Raw genomic sequence first — 19,219 nt, forward strand, 5'->3', positions numbered from 1 at the left:
TGTGAAAAGCGCTATACAAATATACTTGACTTGACTTGACTTGACAGTCTTACCGTTTCAATTTCAGGCAGGTCTCTGATGGTGGGGATGGCACCTTTTCCCAAACGGAGCTTCGGGGCCAATTTCGCCTGATATTGTCCCAAATTACTAAATGAATCCTGTGTAAAATGTTTAGCGCAGACACCAAACGTTAGGCCAGTTGAAAGGGTTGTTGGGACAGCGTCATTAAAAATGAATTTCATCCACTGATCCCTGATAGTTTTGTCCGTTTTGGGTAGAGAAAACACATTAGAATGCTGTTTATGGCAGTCAACCACAGAGCAACGCAGGTGTGCACTTGGTTTCTCCATCTTTCTTTGCCGAATGAATATGAGGGGGAGAGGGGTAGGGCGTGGCTTCCTGCTGCGCTGTCCATATATGGTATATCTAACGCTATCTCACGACCAATTCGTACGAATTCGTACGAATGATAAAAAGTTGGCTAATTCGTACTAATTCGTACGACCTCACTCGTACGAATTTGTACGATTTGTCTAAACCCACGTGATGGGTAGGTTTAGGGGCGGGGTCAGGGGTAGGTCATTCGTATGAATTCATACGAATTGGCCAATTCGTAAAATATGTACGATTTTGCAAAAATTCGTACGAGTCAGGTCGTATGAATTCGTACGAATAAGCCACCTCGTAGAATTTGTACGTTTTCCCGTGAGATCGGGCTCGCATATCCTCCACCGTCGTGACGTCAAGCCAGGGTAGAAATCAAAATCTCGTATTTGAGTGCGCGTGCACGTGGGATATTTTACAAACCCTGAGGTAAACAAACGCTTCACTTTTAAATATCGGCTTCCCGGCCAGTGTATAATCATTAGGCAATCATAACATACATTGATTCTCGTGGAAAAATGCAAAATGTGGGTCATGACACCTTTAAACACACACTGAAACTGTCTGATTACATTTAAAATTAAAGAATTTGAATTAAACATTCAAAACACATCATATTTGATGCTACATTTGTATTCAATCATAAAACATAGAATCCAGAAAAATATAATAAAACACACTTTAGGAAGAAAAATAAAAAATAAATGTGGGCCCTAAATTAAAAGGTAGCTTACTCTGTGGAGTTTAATTGTGAACAAACAAATGATGATGATATTTTTGGCCATATCCACCTCTATTTTTGAATTATGAATTGTGTCCTAATACAAAACAAAAGGATTGAATGTATCATAAATACAAACCTCAGGATGTCAGTCATTTACAATATCCAGCATCTTAGATAGTCCAGAAACAGGGAATATAACAGATGCACTGTTGAAATGTCTATTTAAGAGGTTTTAAACATGATTTAGAGATATATGTGGTATAATATCCCGCTCTAGTGCAGTAGGTGTCGGTGTGCAACTGTTCAGCTGTTCCAAACCCTCCTGTAAAACACACGAAGAAGAGGAAAACGAAAGTAAAAGCATCTGGGCCTCGTTTATCACCGCTGCGTCGCACAGAACAGGCCCTGAGAGAGGCGGACGACACTTCCGACGCATAAGATGTGATTTATAAAAACAAACTTGACGGGAAAATGTGCGCACCTGCACGCAAACTGTGACCCATGTGTACGAACGTGTTGGAGACGGAGCAGTTTGGCGAACCGATGGTGAGCTGGAGTTAAATGTCTTTTTGTTTGCTTTTAGACAGAGCATTTTAAGAAAATTATACATATACAGAGAGATAATACAACTATAATTTCACTCACCAAGCCTGTCACATGAAGCAAACATTCATCCATTCCTACATGTCCGCGCCAGCGAGCGCGCTGGGCCGTTTAGTGAAACTGACGCATAGCCTTTATCTAACGCAGATGAAGGACAACTGTACATCTTCATGAGTCATAATCATAAATACAGTGCATGTTCACAATAACAGTTTAAATAAATAAAAGAATGATTTAAAATTAGTTTTACTTCTGATATAAACATTTAGATTAAATATAATCGATAACGGACGAACGGTTTTATAAGTCTGAATATTTTTTTGGCGTACGCCATTTTTGGCTTTCGGGCGCACGTACACTAAGGATGCTACGCACAGTTTAATAAATGAGAGCCCTGATACCCAAACCTGTTACTCACTGGATTTGATCTGGTCTATGATCCAGAAAACATTTCTCCAGATTTAGCACAATGCCTCCAAATCTAATAACACTCGCGGCCATTTATGTGTTTAATCCACAATCTATCGAGACCAGCAAGAGATTCTGAGAACGACGCGCGCGGACTGACAACAAGCGTTACTGAGTTTAAAATACTTATAAATTCATATAATTATTATTATTAATACATTCTCCATTAAAGTCATTTGTAATTATTAGGAACTTTGTATATAAAGCGTGATTTAAATGTGAAGTTACAGAAGGCTGTTCTTCTGCTACTCCGAACAGACGAAGAATCTGCCAGAAATTACAATCTTTTGAAGTTAAAACATGAAGTTTTATTGAGAAAGGTTTATTGAAAACGAATATGTTTCTGAAAGTTTTCCCCCATTTCCTCTTCAGTTTTAGGCTGTTGTTTTTGTGATGTGAAAGCGAAAGTATTTTTGAAGCAGACATTTACAGTAGACAGACAGATGAAGCCTGACGTCAATGAACAACAATCTGCTGTTATTAAACTGAAAATTTCAGTTCATATAGCAATTATGGTTAGTAGTTATACAGTATATCTATTATAATTCTGCTTACTTTTACTCAATCAGTTATTTTAGGATCATTTGAAAGTAATGAAATCAATCATCATTGTGAACTTGAAGTAATTATTAATTGTTGAATCATTTGTCATTTAATCAAGATTGGGTAAATTATGATTGTAAAATGATATTAAACTGTAATAGAGAATATAACAAATCAGCTTCAATTTTCCCACTCAAAGTTTTAAACACAATTTCTGTTCCCCAATGAATTAATATTTAGAGTCAGTTAAACTCATTAAACAATCAGAAATGATTAAGACCATTCAGTTATTTTACATGGCAATATATTTGTCTGTAACTTAATTTTATAGATTGTTTTTGCTGTTGCTGTTGTTGATGATAACTCAGCATTCTTCATTATTGTCTTAAATAAGATGTTCTTCATCTGTGTAAAATGGTGTCATTTCCAGGTGATGCTGAAGGATTGAGTGTTTCCAGAAAGCAGTGCTGATCAGTTTTCAGTGTCAGTTTAGCTGCAGTATGTCAGAGGAAAGAGGAAAGGACTCTCTCTCTCAGATGAGTCTCTCAGAGAAACACAGGTAAGACTGCGTCTGTTTTCATCAGTTTAAACTCCACTGGACTTTGTGTTTCCCTGTCAATAACACAACTTTAAGCATATTTGCACATGCTTTGCACAATTTATATTTATAACTTCTTAAATTAACTCTGACATTGTCTATAAAGCCCTGTTTGCTCTATAGAAAATATCACAGTTAATAATTTGTTTAACCTTCTAGACGCTGAATTAATCCAAATAAATGACTTCAGTTTTTAGATCATACAATTATTGACAGACATTAGGAAACAACTATACACTTAATTTAATTCAAGTATGCTAACACAACTGTGTCACACAGACATTTCTGCTCTCTATTTCTGTCAATAAACAAAAACTTGAAATGTTCTCATAAATTAGAGTGAAGTATTTTTTAACATTTTAAATCTCTCTCATATATATTAAAGAAATCGTTAAACTAATGTGAGCCAGTAAAATAAAATAGTAGTTAACTATAAAACAGTAAATTGTGTGAGTGTATGTATTTCTGTGGAGGATTAGATAAAGACACAGATGTGTTTCACACACAGTTGATCCTCCTTTACTAAAGTGTTTTCTCTCTGTTCTTTGTGTCATCAGTGTAAGATCAGGCTCACATGTGTCCAGCTCTGTGTCTAAAGATTTAGAACCACCAAACTTCAGTGAGAAAACACCATCATCTAATAAAAGGTATTTTGTGTGTTTACATTGCATTATATTGTTGTATTATTTGTCTACAGTGGTGTATATGAATGAACTTGACTGAATGAAACAATAAGTCTCAATAAAACTCAGTTCCTGAGAACCTTATGAAACTCATTCCAGTAACACAATTACACAGGCAGCCACAAGGAGACACAAATACACTATGGAAAATAGATCATGAAACTAAACATGTATATATGTTTATCCATCCGACTGTAGTCATAAATGGACAAATGCACAGCTATACTGCATTTAATTACTATTTGCAACATTAAACCTTTTCAAATGAGACTAAAGTATCTCCTGTAGTAAAGTGTTTTCTCTCTGTTCTTTGTGTCATCAGTGTAAGATCAGGCTCACATGTGTCCAGCTCTGTGTCTCTGAAGAGTGATCGGTCTAAAGGTGGAGAAGTACCAAACTTCAGTGAGAAAACACCATCATCTAATAAAAGGTATTTTGTGTGTTTACATTGCATTATATTGTTGTATTATTTGTCTACAGTGGTGTATATGAATGAACTTGACTGACTGAATGAAACAATAAGTCTCAATAAGGCAGCCACAAGGAGACACAAATACACTATGGAAAATAGATCATGAAACTAAACATGTATGTTTATCCATCCGACTGTAGTCATAAATGGACAAATGCACAGCTATACTGCATTTAATTACTATTTGCAACATTAAACCTTTTCAAATGAGACTAAAGTATCTCCTGTACTAAAGTGTTTTCTCTCTGTTCTTTGTGTCATCAGTGTAAGATCAGGCTCACATGTGTCCAGCTCTGTGTCTCTGAAGAGTGATTGGTCTAAAGGTGGAGAAGTACCAAACTTCAGTGAGAAAACACCATCATCTAATAAAAGGTATTTCATAAGTTTCTAATTTTTTGTCACACGCTGTCTGTGTTTAAAAGTTGTATCAGCGAATACCAATCATGAAACATTTTTAGATACAATATTTATCATTATTTATCATTGAATCATTTATCATGATATTTATCATTGAATACTCTGATAAATATTTGATCTGATAAATTCACAGCTAATGCTTTTTCTCTTTCTGTGAAATTTTGCCTGGAAAATCAGTATTTATTTGATTTATTTGATTACAGGCTTCAATATGAGACATTAGACTCAGACGTTCAGACTCACAGGAACCACGAGAATTTCAAAGACAATCTTCTAGGAATCTTCCAAGTAGGAAAACACATTTTTATAAATGTTTAATATTCTAACAAACAAATATGTTATTGAACAAAGACATTTTATTTAATTCCTCCAGATCCATTTTTTCCTTTGACGCACTTTTTTTTATAGATATTTATAATATTTTTTTTCCTTTAAAACAAATTTTTTTTATAGATATTATAGTTATTGAATAAATTGTGTTGACAAAATGTAGATGTACAATTTGGTTTAAATTGTGTCTTTTTTCTTGCTTTTGTTTGTAGGATCTTGAGAGCAAAATAATCACATTTCTGAAGAATGAGCTGGAGAAGTTTAAGAAAATATTACAAAAGGAGAACACACAACACTTTGTGAAGGACTTTAATGAGAACAGATCCAGTATCAAAGAATCAGCTCTTGATCTCACAGTACATTACCTGAGAGAGATGAAGCGAGATGAAGCTGCTGATGCTCTAGAAGGTTAGAGACTCATGATCATCTGTCTGATGGTCTCTTATAAATGTAGAAGAGAAAATGAAGACTAAAACTATCTAAAACTATATGGATTTCTCTCCATATGGAGGATCCCTTTCCCACTCTACAGATAACGCGTCGTCGGGAAAACTCAATTTGCGTATCTACCCTGAATTGATCAAATAAAATTCTGAATCAAAACTATAAGGAAACACCAGTAATTTGTTTAGGCTTGGTTTGCAGGGAATTCCAAACCTGCACACATATATTCAAACGCACATAACTATAGAACCCGTTCTTAATGCGCATCTGAACGCCATCAGCGTTTCTCACAGGTTCGCGTTTAAAGTCTGTGTAGAGAGAATGGTGTCGTCTTGGCGGCCCTAATTTAAAAACAAATGATCGTTGCGACGGAAGCGAATCAATCAAAACTAACTTTAGCTGGAAAATAACTTTATTAAAGAACCGCTATAAAGCCAAAACAATCTTACGTTAAATTATACATTTATCTCTGTAAAGCTGCTTTGAGACAATCTACATTGTTAAAAGCGCTATATAAATGAAAATGACTTGACTTGACTTGACTATTTTCTGTTCCTGTGTTTAGGTGAGCTGTTCTTCATTCATCAGCTGAAATGTGGCCTAAAGAAGAAGTATCAATGTGTGTTTGAAGGAATTGCGAAGCAAGGTGACTCCACACTTCTGAATAACATCTACACAGATCTCTATATCACTCAGGGCGGCAGTGAACAGGTCAATACTGAACATGAGGTGAGACAGATTGAAGTTGCTTCCAGGCGTCATGAAGCACAAGAGAAACAGGTTAAATCCACAAATTTGTTTGAAGCTCCTGAACAAGACGAGGAGATCCGAACTGTACTGACAAAAGGAGTCGCTGGCATCGGGAAATCAGTCTCTGTGCAAAAGTTTGCTCTGGACTGGGCTGAAGGAAAAGAAAATCAAGATATCCGCTTCATATTTCCTCTTCCATTCAGAGAGATGAACTTAAAGGAGAAAGAAAAACTCAGTTTAATGGACCTTATAACTCAATTATTCCCAGAGACAAAAGGATTGAACCTTACAAGAAGGAATCAATTCAAAGTGCTGTTCATCCTTGATGGACTGGACGAATGTCGCCTTCCTCTGAAGTTTGATTGTAATGAGACGTTGAGTGATGTATCGTCACCAGCCTCTCTGGATGTTCTCCTAACGAACCTCATTAAGGGAAATCTGCTTCCTTCTGCTCTCATCTGGATCACCACCAGACCAGTAGCTGCCAGTAAGATTCCTCCTGACTGTATCGACCGGCTGACAGAGATACGAGGATTCAGTGACGCACAAAAGCAAGAGTACTTAAAAAAAAGATTCACCGATGAGAATCAGGCCAACACAATCCTAGATCACATTAAACAATCAAAGAGTCTCTTTATCATGTGCCACATCCCAGTCTTCTGCTGGATTTCAGCAATGGTTCTCCAGAACATTCTGGAGGAGAAAAGAAATAATGATGTGAAAAACACTCAGGCTGATGCGATCTCTAAAACCCTGCAGGAATCAAACACAGTAGACACTCCCAAGACTCTGACACAAATGTACACACACTTTCTCCGCTTCCAGATCCAGCAGAGCCGCCGAAAGTATGATGGAGAATACACACCAGATGTTTCCTGGGATAAAGACGCCATCCTTTCACTGGGGAAACTGGCATTTCATCAGCTGGAAAGAAACAACCTGATCTTCTATGACACAGACCTGGAAGCCTGTGGTATTGACGTCTATAAGGCATCAGTGTACTCAGGCATGTGTACCCAGATCTTTAAGGAGGAAACAGGGATCGTTCTTGGTACCATGTACTGCTTTGTTCACTTGAGCATTCAAGAGTTTATTGCAGCCCTTTATGCACATCTGTTTCTAGACATCAATAAGACAAGTGTGTTTGATCATGAGTCTACAGAACAGGAAAACAGAAATGAAACCATGATTGATTGGCTCAAGACCCTTTATTCATATCTGATTCTATACATCAACAAGACAAGTGTGTTTGATCATGAGTCTACAGAACAGGAAAACAGAAATGAAACCATGATTGATTTTCTCAAGACTGCAGTGGACAAGGCGCTCGAGAGTGACAATGGACACCTGGACCTTTTCCTTCGCTTCCTCCTCGGTCTGTCGCTCCAGTCCAATCGAGGACTCTTACGAGGTCTGTTGACACAGCAAGACGGCAGTGACCAGAGCAACAAGGAAATAGTTCAGTACATCAAGCAGAAATTAGAAGATGATCTTCCTGCAGAGAGATCCATCAATCTGTTCTACTGTCTGAATGAACTGAACGACCAAACTCTGGTGAACGAGATTCAGACCCACCTTAGCAAAGGAAGTCTCTCATCTGGTGACCTTTCACCTGCCCAGTGGTCTGCTTTAGCCTTTGTGTTGTTGACATCAGAGAAAGAGCTGGAGGAGTTTGAGCTTCAGAAATTCAAGAAATCAGACGAGTGTCTCATTAGATTATCGGCAGTCATCAAAACCTCCAGAAGAGCTCTGTAAGTATTTTAATATATTTTGTCATGTTTTGCTCTCATCAGAAAAATGTTTTTATCTACATTACTCTATAGTGATTCCTCATCATGAACATGAACTTATCCCTGTAAAGCCTGACATATGAAATAATGACAGTTTATCAAACCTTTAGACAAAATATAAAAGACTATGGAAAAATGTTTGCATGTTTTGTATCAATATGATACACCAGACTGTTATGACTTATATAGAATTATATATTAGCTCATACTCATACTTGAGGGGGCATAAAGTACATATTTTTTTCATATACCCAAACTGGGGGAAAGAATGTAATTTGGTACAGATGTTTTTTATATTGCTAAAATGAAAGATGAAATTCTGAAAGGTTATAATATAAAACATTGATATTTTTATAAAACAGGCTACTTAAAGTACATATACATTATCGGTTGTTACTGTATCTCCCAATAATTTTTAATTTTAAATGCTAAGTTTATGTAAAAAGTGTTTATGTAAAAAATGTACATGAATGTGCATTTTAATTAGTGGTGCACGATATATCGGCCGCCGATATAATATCGGCCGATATGGTCATTTTTTTTACACATCGGTATCGTTCCGATGTCAAAATAGGGCCGATCTGAATAGGCCGATAGTCATTCCTTTGTACATGTGAAGTTGAAGATGAAGATGAAGTTGACGATGCTGACTCGCGATCTTCGCAGTAGTGAAGTTTTTTTTGTGAAATAAATTTCTACATAAATGCGATTATAGTCCAGTGCGACTTATATGTTTTTTTCCTCTTCATGACGCATTTTTTGACTGATAGTTTTTTGACTCGTAGATATTCGAATACATTGCTTGATATTTGATACCTGTTCAAATTAGATTTTTCTCAAAAGTGAAAGCACGTTTGATTTGTGGATTAATGATAAGCGCGAGTCTGGAGAAACAGGCGTTTATTTATTCATTCTCAGTGTTGAGAAACATAGCCTTCATGTGTTACATTATTGTGTTAATAATAACTAAATTACCTAATTATGTTACATATTTATTTTGTATGAAAACTAGCGCGTTCGTTACTTATAGATTAAAAAGTACCGTTGTATCAGTGCTGCGCAAGCTTTCTCTCACAAACACGGACGCGCACACAGAGAGAGAGAAGATAATTGTAAAATGAAAATTGACGGGCTAAGTTTAAATTTTGTTCTTGCTTGTTTGTTTTTTCTGTCAAAATGTCAGAAAGCATTTTGTATTGTCCATCCGTGTTTTTAAAATTCGTTAAATGACGGATGTTTTACTGTTAACACAGCTCTCATATGTCGGATTTGTCTAACTTATTCTTGATATTATTTTTAGAATAAGTGATTCGTTATGCTATTATTGGACTCCTGTCTATTCATTGTCAACTGTTTTCGATAAATATGTTTGTATTGGCTAACATTTATTCAGCTAATGCCTGTTTAAAATGTGCAATGTTCAAACGCAAAGACAGCACGTCACAAATAGAAGCCAAATATCATATTTGGATATTGGAATAATAAATTAGCAGCCTATCTTAATTGTACACAATGTTCCTATGTTTTTTGTTGTTGTTCTTGTTGTTTTTTTTTTAACTTTTTTTCTAGGGGTTTCTTAATTTTAGACAAGTTGACCAGCACACATTATATGCAATGCAATATAATGCATGTGTGTCGTCATGCATCATATTATAAAAATGTGTGTTTTGGAAAATAGCTCTTTATTTGATTATCATAAAAATGTGTTTTCTATACAGAGATATCGACATCTGTAAATATCGGTATCGGCCATAACAGCAATATTAATATCGGTTATCGCTATCGGCCACAATTTTCACTAATTTTAATGCATTATTAATCTTATTTTTAATCAGTGTTTCATCAACAAATTGCCTGGATTTAAAAAATAAGAAGCTAATATAGCCGACATCAGGACTTGGAGGCACCAGAGCGATCACTGGCATTGCCCGTGAACTGGAGCTCGTCTTATAAGTGAATTGACATAGACACATCTTTTCCTATTCTATTTTGCCTGGAAACGCTTCCAACACGCTTGTGTGTCGCATGAGAAATAGGCGTCGGTTCTATTTCTAGCATGCACGCATTTTCCGTGCGGCTCGGGCGCGCGTCACGCAGGCAGTGTGCTAGCTCTAACCTGTTAACATGGGAGCCGAAATAAAAACGGACACGCCACGCAGCTGAGACACTCACGCCATGCAGCCCGTGTGTCGCCGGCCTTACAAATCTGGAACGCGGTCATTCTTAGAAGTATCGATACTAATAAATTTAGGAATCGTGACGTTTTTATTTTCCGAGAATCACGCTACTTTTGAAGTATCGGTGCACCGTGCAACACTATTTCAGAATTGACTTCACTGACAGAGAGAAAGCAGAACTCGCATCAAGTTTTTTTTTTTTTTTTTTGGGCAAAAAGCACAACACTTTGTTTTTATTGTGAGTATGCACAAAAATAATACACACTTAACAGGATCGATTGATGTATGAAACTTGTTTGTAATATCAAAGTCAACAGAGTATTTTGAGTCTCTTTTGAACTCATAAGAAAAAAAGCGAGCCTATCGAGCCGGCACGATTGTCGACCCCAGGGGGTTAAAAAACAATTAAAATGTCTGCTTGCTTTATTTGACACCTTCATAATCATTACTTTTGCCGGTTCTTTGTGACAGTTTTTTAGTGTGTAAGTGGCAGTGACGTCACCCACTGGTTACATGAACGCGTCACCACCTCATCATTAAGTCCGTGGCCAGGGGTTAGCCTTGCCTGCTGCGGCTCCGACTGATTTCCGACTCATATTACAGAAGACAATTTAAACTTACCATTGTCGATATTAGAGCTCCTTTGAGCTAAATAGCCTACTGCTGAAGACATTTCATTATTGAATAAATGAATGGCCAAATCCACTGAATTAAGGTTATTTGCTCTCAATAGTAAATTCACTGAATGACCATGATGATTAGGGGGGACGTTGTCTCATCACAATGCCCCCCCTTGGCGACGGGCCTGGATGTACCCTGAAAGCTGGCCGAAATCACTGCTGTGGCAGTGAGAAACGAAGTTTACTCTGAAAGCTGGTGTTAGACCAGTAGGTGTTCACTGTTCACTGTTCACTGCGTTCACTGTTGCGGTAATGAGAGAAATATATTTTGATGAGGGGAGAAAGCACTGCTGCGGCAGTGAGAAATGAAAGTTTAACTGGAGAACCTGAAGGGAAACCCATGCTATGTGGGCTTGCAGCACTTGAGCGGAGATAGGCTGACGGAGCTATAGGGTGGAGGGGGAAAATAAATTCTGCAATTGCATAGGTAAGGAGGAGAGCAGGTGGAATTTATTGATTAATGAACATGTGCGCAGCAGCTACATTGCTGAATGGGTTATTGGTGAGCTTGTCTGTGTCATTAGTTTGAAATTATGTTTTGCTCTCATCTGAAAAATGTCTTTATCTACATTATGCTATATTCAGATGATGATGAACTGAATATAGAGTTCATCATCATCATTACTCTATATCATCATTACTCTCTATTAAGTTCATTGATGAACATGAACTTATCCCTGTAAAGCCTGACATATGAAATGATAGTCTGATTTTTATTTATTTTTTTAAGACATATTTTATTGATATACCCAAGCTGGGGGGAAATAATGTAATTTGGTACAGATGTTATTTATATTGCCAACAAGTAAGATGAAATTCTGCAAGGTTATAATATAAAACATTGAGATTTTTATAAAACAGGCTTCTTAAATAAAGGGCATATATATTACCACATCATATATTAGTGGTCCCTGTCACATGTCTGTGTTTGTTTGGACTTTCAGTTCGAGTTTTGCTTGGTTCCTGTTTGTAACAGTGTGCTGTATGCAATATTAGCGTTACCTTGTCTTTATGTGAAAAAAATATGATTACCAGTGCGCACGATATTACCAGATTACTGATTTACAGTGTTTGCTTCCTTTTTATTCACATATTCATATATTTTTAAACAATTACTTTATTGGTGAAAAATACTGTAATAGGTTTGCAGATACAAGAAGTTGCCATCTAAAGTATAAGCATGAAAAAGATTTGTTTTCTAGTTTATATATAATTTATTAAATATTGATTAAAATAAATATAAAGTTTATAATAAAAATATCGGCTTTACATCGGCCATCAGCCATCCTGCTCTCTAAGATATCGGCATCGGCCATCAAAAAACCAATAGCGGTCGACCACTAATCGTCATCTATCTCACCTGTGTTCTGTTAATCAGTGTAATGTGTGTTTGTATTTAAGTTCCATTCTGTTCAGTCAGTCCTTGTCCGATCTCCGTCGTATTTAGTGTCGTATACATTTGATTCTCCTTCGTCTTCTTCTGCCTGCACCACACCGTGACAGTCCCTCTGGATCTCCCAGTAATTAGACATTTTAAATGCTTATTTTTATCAGTAATTCTGTTGTTTAATGTAATAATAATGTAATGTAATATGTAGATTGAGAGATTTACAAATAAACATTTATCAAAAGCCAGATTTTATAACAAAAAGACATGTGTACATGTGAATGAAGGCATTTTTAGAATTATAGTGAAATGCCTTTAACTTGCCATAAAAGTGTGAATTGTCTCATCTAATAGTGTCAGTGCAGTCAAGTCAATAATATTGTTGAATATCAAGTGTCTCCAACTAAGGAAGCCAGAGGCAACAGTGGCAAGAACCCAAACTCCATCAGGTGACAGAAATAGAGAAGAAATCCTATAGCTATAAATCTTAACGCAAATATTTTTTTCAAACATGCTTAATTTTATCTAGGAAATTTGTCAATGAATAAAAAATACTAATGTACTGGAAATAGTATTTTTTTTGTAGATGAATGCTGTTTGAATGCATTGTATGCTGTTAATGTAAAAAAAAAAAAATGGAAAATGTATTTAATATTTGTATATAGAAAATGTATTGTATGTGTGCCATCTAATTCTGTGTTGTGATTTATTGTAGGTTAAATGATTGTAACTTAACAGAAAAAAGCTGTTCAGCTCTGGCTGCAGTTCTTGGATCAGATACCAATCTGAAAGAGCTGAACATATACAATAATAATCTGCAGGATTCAGGAGTGAAGCTGCTCTGCACTGGACTGAAGAATATACATTGTAAATTGGAGATACTGAGGTAAGTTGAGCCACATTAGTCACATGACTAAAGTAAGGTGCAATGACTGACGGGACGATCCCAGAGGCTAAAAGTTATAAATAAAAGTTGCATTTATTTGTTTAATATAAGTAAGTTTGTCTTTGTTCTATTGTTGTTGTGTTTTTCATTCAAAATAATAATGAGCCACAAACTAAGCAGTCCAAAGATCTTTTATTTATTTGTTACAATGTGGGTATAGCATATCATCCTTCTTATCAATTTTGTTAATAAAAGTCCAATGTTTAATATAAGTGAATTTATCATTATACTATTTTATTATTGATGTATTTTCATTAATACTAATGAACCACAAACTAAGCATTTGTTTTAAATTTAGGGGAAAACACTAAGACCTTCATTTATCAGTGTTACAACGGGGGTATACTATGCCATCTGTCCTATTTGTTTTGTTGATAAAAGTTTGATGTTCAATATAAGCGAGGTTGTCATTGTGCCATTTTACTTTTGTGTTTTTTTTCAGTGAGTAATACTGAAGTGACATCAAGCGTTCATTTTGTGCTGCATTCATTTGGTGCTGCACTATAATGCAAATGATTGCAAGGAATTATAATATTTAATGGATAATGTATTTTCCATATGTGAATATTCTACTTCTTATAAGTTAACACTTAAATTGGGCTGTTTTTGTTCATAGTAATGTATAATTTAGTAATTTAATCGTTATTTGCATACCTAGTGTTGAGTCAGAATTCAGATGATTCTGTTAGAGCTGGTAAATCTGCCACAGAAAGGAGGGTGAGATCTAGTAGAAATCACTTATCTTAAGATTGTATATAACAGGATTAATGTATTTTAGTGCTTTTGAGGAAGCTGTTTGTCTTTGATTCTGCTTTCAGCTTTGCAGCTAGTCTCGACTAAACACTTCCTGTAGTTTATGAGTGTTTTACACCAGTATTAAGGTATTTTGGTCCATTTGTCTCACTCAGTGGCTTAAAAAGTGGGTATGCGCTATATGCGGCGCATTGGGGCGCAGCACCATGCGATGGTAAAATAAATAAATAATTACAATTCTTTTTTTGGTATTTTCTATATGTAGCTGCTGCTGTGCATTTCTAAATCATTTATGCATTTCCTCAATGTTATATAACATTTTAGAGGACTAACAGGCTAGAGTAGGCGCCCTCATAAGATTCCATCATAGAATTTTGACCATGAAGATATCGCGAGCGTAATATTGCGAGGGGCGCCGTGAGCACTGAGCGAGCAGGTACAAGTAGTGAATTGTCGTTGAAAAAGATGGATAAAGCAAAAAAAAACTGTCGAGGCTAAAGATAGATGTTAACAGACATTAGCGCTCTAAAGTTCTCTGAAGTGTGGCTGAAAAAGCCAAGTAAAACTTTAAATAACCATTGAATCAAATAAAAAAAAAAATTCTTATCTGTGAAATAAGCATGTAACCCGTTTCAACTCCACCACTCAAAGAATTGTTAAATTGTTTGCCAAATTTGTTGCTTCATACCCCTCTGACACTGGGTAGTTGCGCCCCTGGTCTCACTCATCCTTGCAAAGCTGCTTCAGCTCAGTGACATTTGTAGGCTTTCCAACATGAGCTGTGTTTCAAGTCCTTCCACAGCATTTTAATGGAATTGAAGTCTGCACTTTATTGGGCCATTCCCAAACTTTAATTTTCAAATTTTCCGACCATTTTCAGATCATAGACTTTCAGAGTTGTACAGTTTTAGTTAATTTCAATCTTGAAATGGATGTTGATGTCTAACATATTAAAGTTCACTGAGCCTTTTGTTTGCCTCCATATTCAATTGTCAGTTTTTGCAACTGACTTTCAATACGAAGAATATGAAGAATAAAATCAAATTCAGTTTAAGGATTTATATTGTTCAGGTTTAACTGATTAATCAGCTGAATGTATTCCTCTCTGTTCTAGACTCTCTAACTGCAGTGTGACAGAAGAAGGTTATAAAGCTCTGGCTTCAGCTCTTAGATCAAACCCTTCACACCTGATAGAGCTGGATCTCACAGGAAATGATCCTGGACAATCAGGAGTGAAGGAGCTCAATGATTTACTGCAGGATCCAGACTGTCAACTGAAGACACTGAGGTGAGACGGGATCAAATAATTAACTAAATTAGCTATATGCAGGCTAAATACTCATGACTAATATATTATTTTAGTTATATAATAAGCTGTACAATTTGTTGCATCAAAATGATCAAGATCAGATCAGATGCTGCAGGTTCTGTCATGATGATGATAACCGTCAACACAGTTTAGTTGTGATACGAGCTACAGGTCAAATAGACATTATGGGTCAGTATATGTGTGCTGACATTCAGGAGTATACCTTGATAATTAACAATAATAGTTTTCCATCAAGCCCAGATTCACTGCATCTCTCTGCACCAGGTCTATGAGTCTCCAGATGTTCTCAAACATGCAGTTTCACAAGACAGTTTTCTCTGTGCTGACGTTTCTCACTCCTCCTGCTTTACAGAAAGATCTTAATTTCACACTTTGTATTCATACTGAAAATCATGATCTAGTGAGCTTTTGCCCTTCTGCTCTGTGAGACGTTTCTGTTCTTATGCTTATGTTTGCTTTAGGACTGAGTGTTGCTCTAGTTTCTTTTAAATATATATTTATTTGTGTATTTAAATGTTTAAAGAAAAATTTGACATCTAAATAACTAACTTAACCCTCTGGGGTCTGAGGGGTTTTTGGGGTCCTTGAGATGTTCTGACATGCCCTGACATTTGTGCTTTTTTCAGTTGCTTATAAACATATTAATGGCAAAGGTGTAATTACACTCTATTTAGCACAAACAGGGCTAGCATAATATGTGTGCAATATGCATGTACATGTTTGTATTTTTGAGAGAATAATGTTTATGCATGGTTATTAAAAAAACTAAAAACTAAAGTTTCTGAAATAAGGCCACAAAACACATACTAAATATGTGGCAATAAGACTTTTGACTAATGGATGTCGTTGCCTAGAGTGTTTTCTTCAAAATGATGTGAAAATCATCCTGCCTAATCATTCACATAACACAATACATTGATTTAAATCTTGTAAAACACTTTTTGTTAGGAAAGGCCATATGCGCAAAGGGCGTCAACAATTCAACACCCTCATGCATATTTAGTGATTCACACCAGGAGACAATGGGGCCCGCATACTTAATGAGCCATTCATTCAGTTGTGTCACCTATAGCCACAAGAAAGAATGCAAGAGCAGTATATATATATATATATATATATATATATATATATATATATATATATATATATATATATATATATTCTACCAAATTGGTTCACAGTTGGAAGCATCTCAATTCTTTTTTTTTTTTACAAATTGTGCTTGCAAATTGTATAATATCCAAGGAAAACATGTCTAGTAATTGTGCAGTTAATTCTCATACTGTATTTTCAGTTTTGGAATATGTATCCTCTCCCCAAATTTGTCAATAATAAAACACAATAAAAATTATTTAAAGAAAAGGCTTATATTTACCTTTTAATAGTTTGTTTACATCTATCTTGTAAATATATATTTTTTTTATTAAAAAGGTTACAATTACAACAACCATTCAAGTGTAATCTGTCTTTGTAAAAACTAAAGTATACATTTTATCATACATATTTCAAAGTTAGGGATTCATTACTTTGAATATAGCCTACATTGACAAAACATACTATATTTAACATATTAGCAAAAATTGGCAAACAAAAGCTTATTTGAGGTGGCAGATATTTTACAGTAAAAATGTGTAATCTATCCAAAACTAGTCAATGAAATGTTGTCTTTCATATGTCTGTAACATAGGGCTTTCATTTTTATTATAGATTAGAATATAAAGAATATAAATGTTAATTTGCAGTTTAATACGTTGCTTATACAAATACATTTTATTTCAACATATTTCAGTCGATTTTTACTCCGTATAGCAATATAGTTTGCTAAAAGCAGATCATTCATTCACACACAGAAACGCAATTCAAATTTAAACCGTCTTTTTGCGAGTTGTGGTAAACAGCGCATCTCTGCCATTCATTCATTCACACACAGAAACGCGATTTACTTGAGAATGAAAAAAACTTACTACAGTATTCCATCCGTTGCTCCTCAAAATACCAGCACTTCTGAGTTACATTTTCCATTATTATTATTCCTCACAGCGCTGTGAGACAGTGTAAACAAGTAAGCCTACAATGATCTGAACAAGCTTGATGTGTTTTCTCGAGCTGATATGGGGGCGTTCACAGGTTTGCGTGGATTGCCTCATTCATTTGCGCTTGAATAGCGCGCGCTCTCCGTGGGCGGGGCAGATTAAAACGTAATGAGCTGAGATGAGAACGACTGACATTTCTCTCTTTTCATAAAGATTACATAAACAGAGAATAATTTTTTTTAAATAAAAATTACTTCATTTAAAAGAAGAGAATTCAAGCTTCATGCCTGTGTGTCTGTATGCCTGTTTGACTGAGTATTCGCTGAGTTATGGTTCATTTTCGGACGCGTTTCAGAATTGACTTCGCTGACAGAGAGGAGGCAGAACTCGCATCATGTTTATTTTTCTTTATTTGGCGAAAAACACAACACTTTGTTTTTATTGTGAGTATACACAAAAATAATACACACTTAACAGGATCGATTGATGTATAACACAAGCATATAAGATAAAAATGAATATTTTTATTTTATTTATTTTTTGCACTCATAAGGAAAAAAAACGAGCCTATCGCACTGGCACGATAGCCGACCCCAGGGGGTTAAGCTTGTCTTTAAAACAATAATTACGTTTTTTATCGTATCAATCATTTTTTGTAATGCAGTGGACATTTAGTTGATACCTGAATTGCCTCTTCTGCAGGTTTGTGAGTCCTGCTGCAGAGGAAGCCTGTCAGTATGTGAATAGAGTTGTGGGTATAAACCCGTTACTCCAGAGAGAGCTGAATCTGAGTGGACATTATCTAGGAGACACACGAGTGAATCAGATCGCTGCTCTACTGCAGGATAAACACTGTCAACTCAACACACTGACGTGAGTATTGCTCATTTATTTATTATATTACTTTTAAGCATTTTTTCCCTCAGTCACACAGAGCCAGAACAATTTAAAGTAATACAATTAAACAGTCAATTAAACTATTAAGCTGCAACCCCACTTTTGAAAAATCACCAGAATGTCACATGATTATGGCACTTTATCATGTGTTCCATATTATATATGGACTAAAGCTGCGTCCGAAATCGCGTACTATGGGAGTAGGTACTACATTTAAATTAGAACATACTTCGCGACCGTTAAAAAAGTACGCTCTATATAGTATGAATACGGGTAGTATGAATGGTGTCTGGACGTACTGGTATTACGGTTGGTATTGTCACGTAACATGCGCGGTCACATCAGCGCGGAAATTTAAAGAGCCCATTCCACTAACTGCACCAACTTAGAGCAATGTTTTTAGTTCTTCTTTCTGCTTTCATCTGCGTTTTTACGTCGTTCGTGCTCACAATTCAGAGGAGTCGTCGGTCAGCTGCTCGAAGATCACGCCTTTGTCAAGAGCTTTTGTGTAATTTCTCAAATAAGTAAAATATCATTTAGCCAATACATTTTACCGCAAAAAAAAAAAACATGGATGGCAATATCACAAGCAGTGTGTGTGTGTGTGTATATATATATATATATATATATATATATATATATATATATATATATACATACATACATGTAGGGTAACACACTGAGATCAGATACAAAACACACATATACACACACACATTCATATACATGTGTATACATGAAGACTTCAGATGTAAAAGAAAAAAAAATTCTTCTAAAATGAGCATTTTTATCAAGCTTGTATATTTAGGT

At 35.7% G+C, this 19,219-nt stretch overlaps 1 protein-coding gene across 1 annotated transcript in view; it reads left to right on the forward strand.

The window, feature by feature from the left end:
* The first annotated feature begins 1,439 nt into the window (after positions 1 to 1,439).
* The window catches only part of LOC311305881 (NACHT, LRR and PYD domains-containing protein 12-like), a 52,509-nt gene continuing 34,729 nt past the window's right edge, over positions 1,440 to 19,219 (forward strand). The window contains exons 1-11 of the mRNA XM_084433842.1: positions 1,440 to 1,654; positions 3,153 to 3,281; positions 3,878 to 3,967; positions 4,326 to 4,433; positions 4,740 to 4,847; positions 5,096 to 5,180; positions 5,435 to 5,630; positions 6,232 to 8,167; positions 13,166 to 13,336; positions 15,264 to 15,437; positions 18,215 to 18,385. Coding sequence (XP_084289968.1) covers positions 3,223 to 3,281; positions 3,878 to 3,967; positions 4,326 to 4,433; positions 4,740 to 4,847; positions 5,096 to 5,180; positions 5,435 to 5,630; positions 6,232 to 8,167; positions 13,166 to 13,336; positions 15,264 to 15,437; positions 18,215 to 18,385 — 3,098 coding nt within the window. The 5' untranslated portion in view covers positions 1,440 to 1,654; positions 3,153 to 3,222. The remainder of the gene's footprint in view (positions 1,655 to 3,152; positions 3,282 to 3,877; positions 3,968 to 4,325; positions 4,434 to 4,739; positions 4,848 to 5,095; positions 5,181 to 5,434; positions 5,631 to 6,231; positions 8,168 to 13,165; positions 13,337 to 15,263; positions 15,438 to 18,214; positions 18,386 to 19,219) is intronic.

The sequence above is a fragment of the Rutilus rutilus genome (genome assembly GCF_951802725.1).
Source record: "Rutilus rutilus genome assembly, chromosome: 1".
NCBI classification, from domain to species: domain Eukaryota; kingdom Metazoa; phylum Chordata; class Actinopteri; order Cypriniformes; family Leuciscidae; genus Rutilus; species Rutilus rutilus.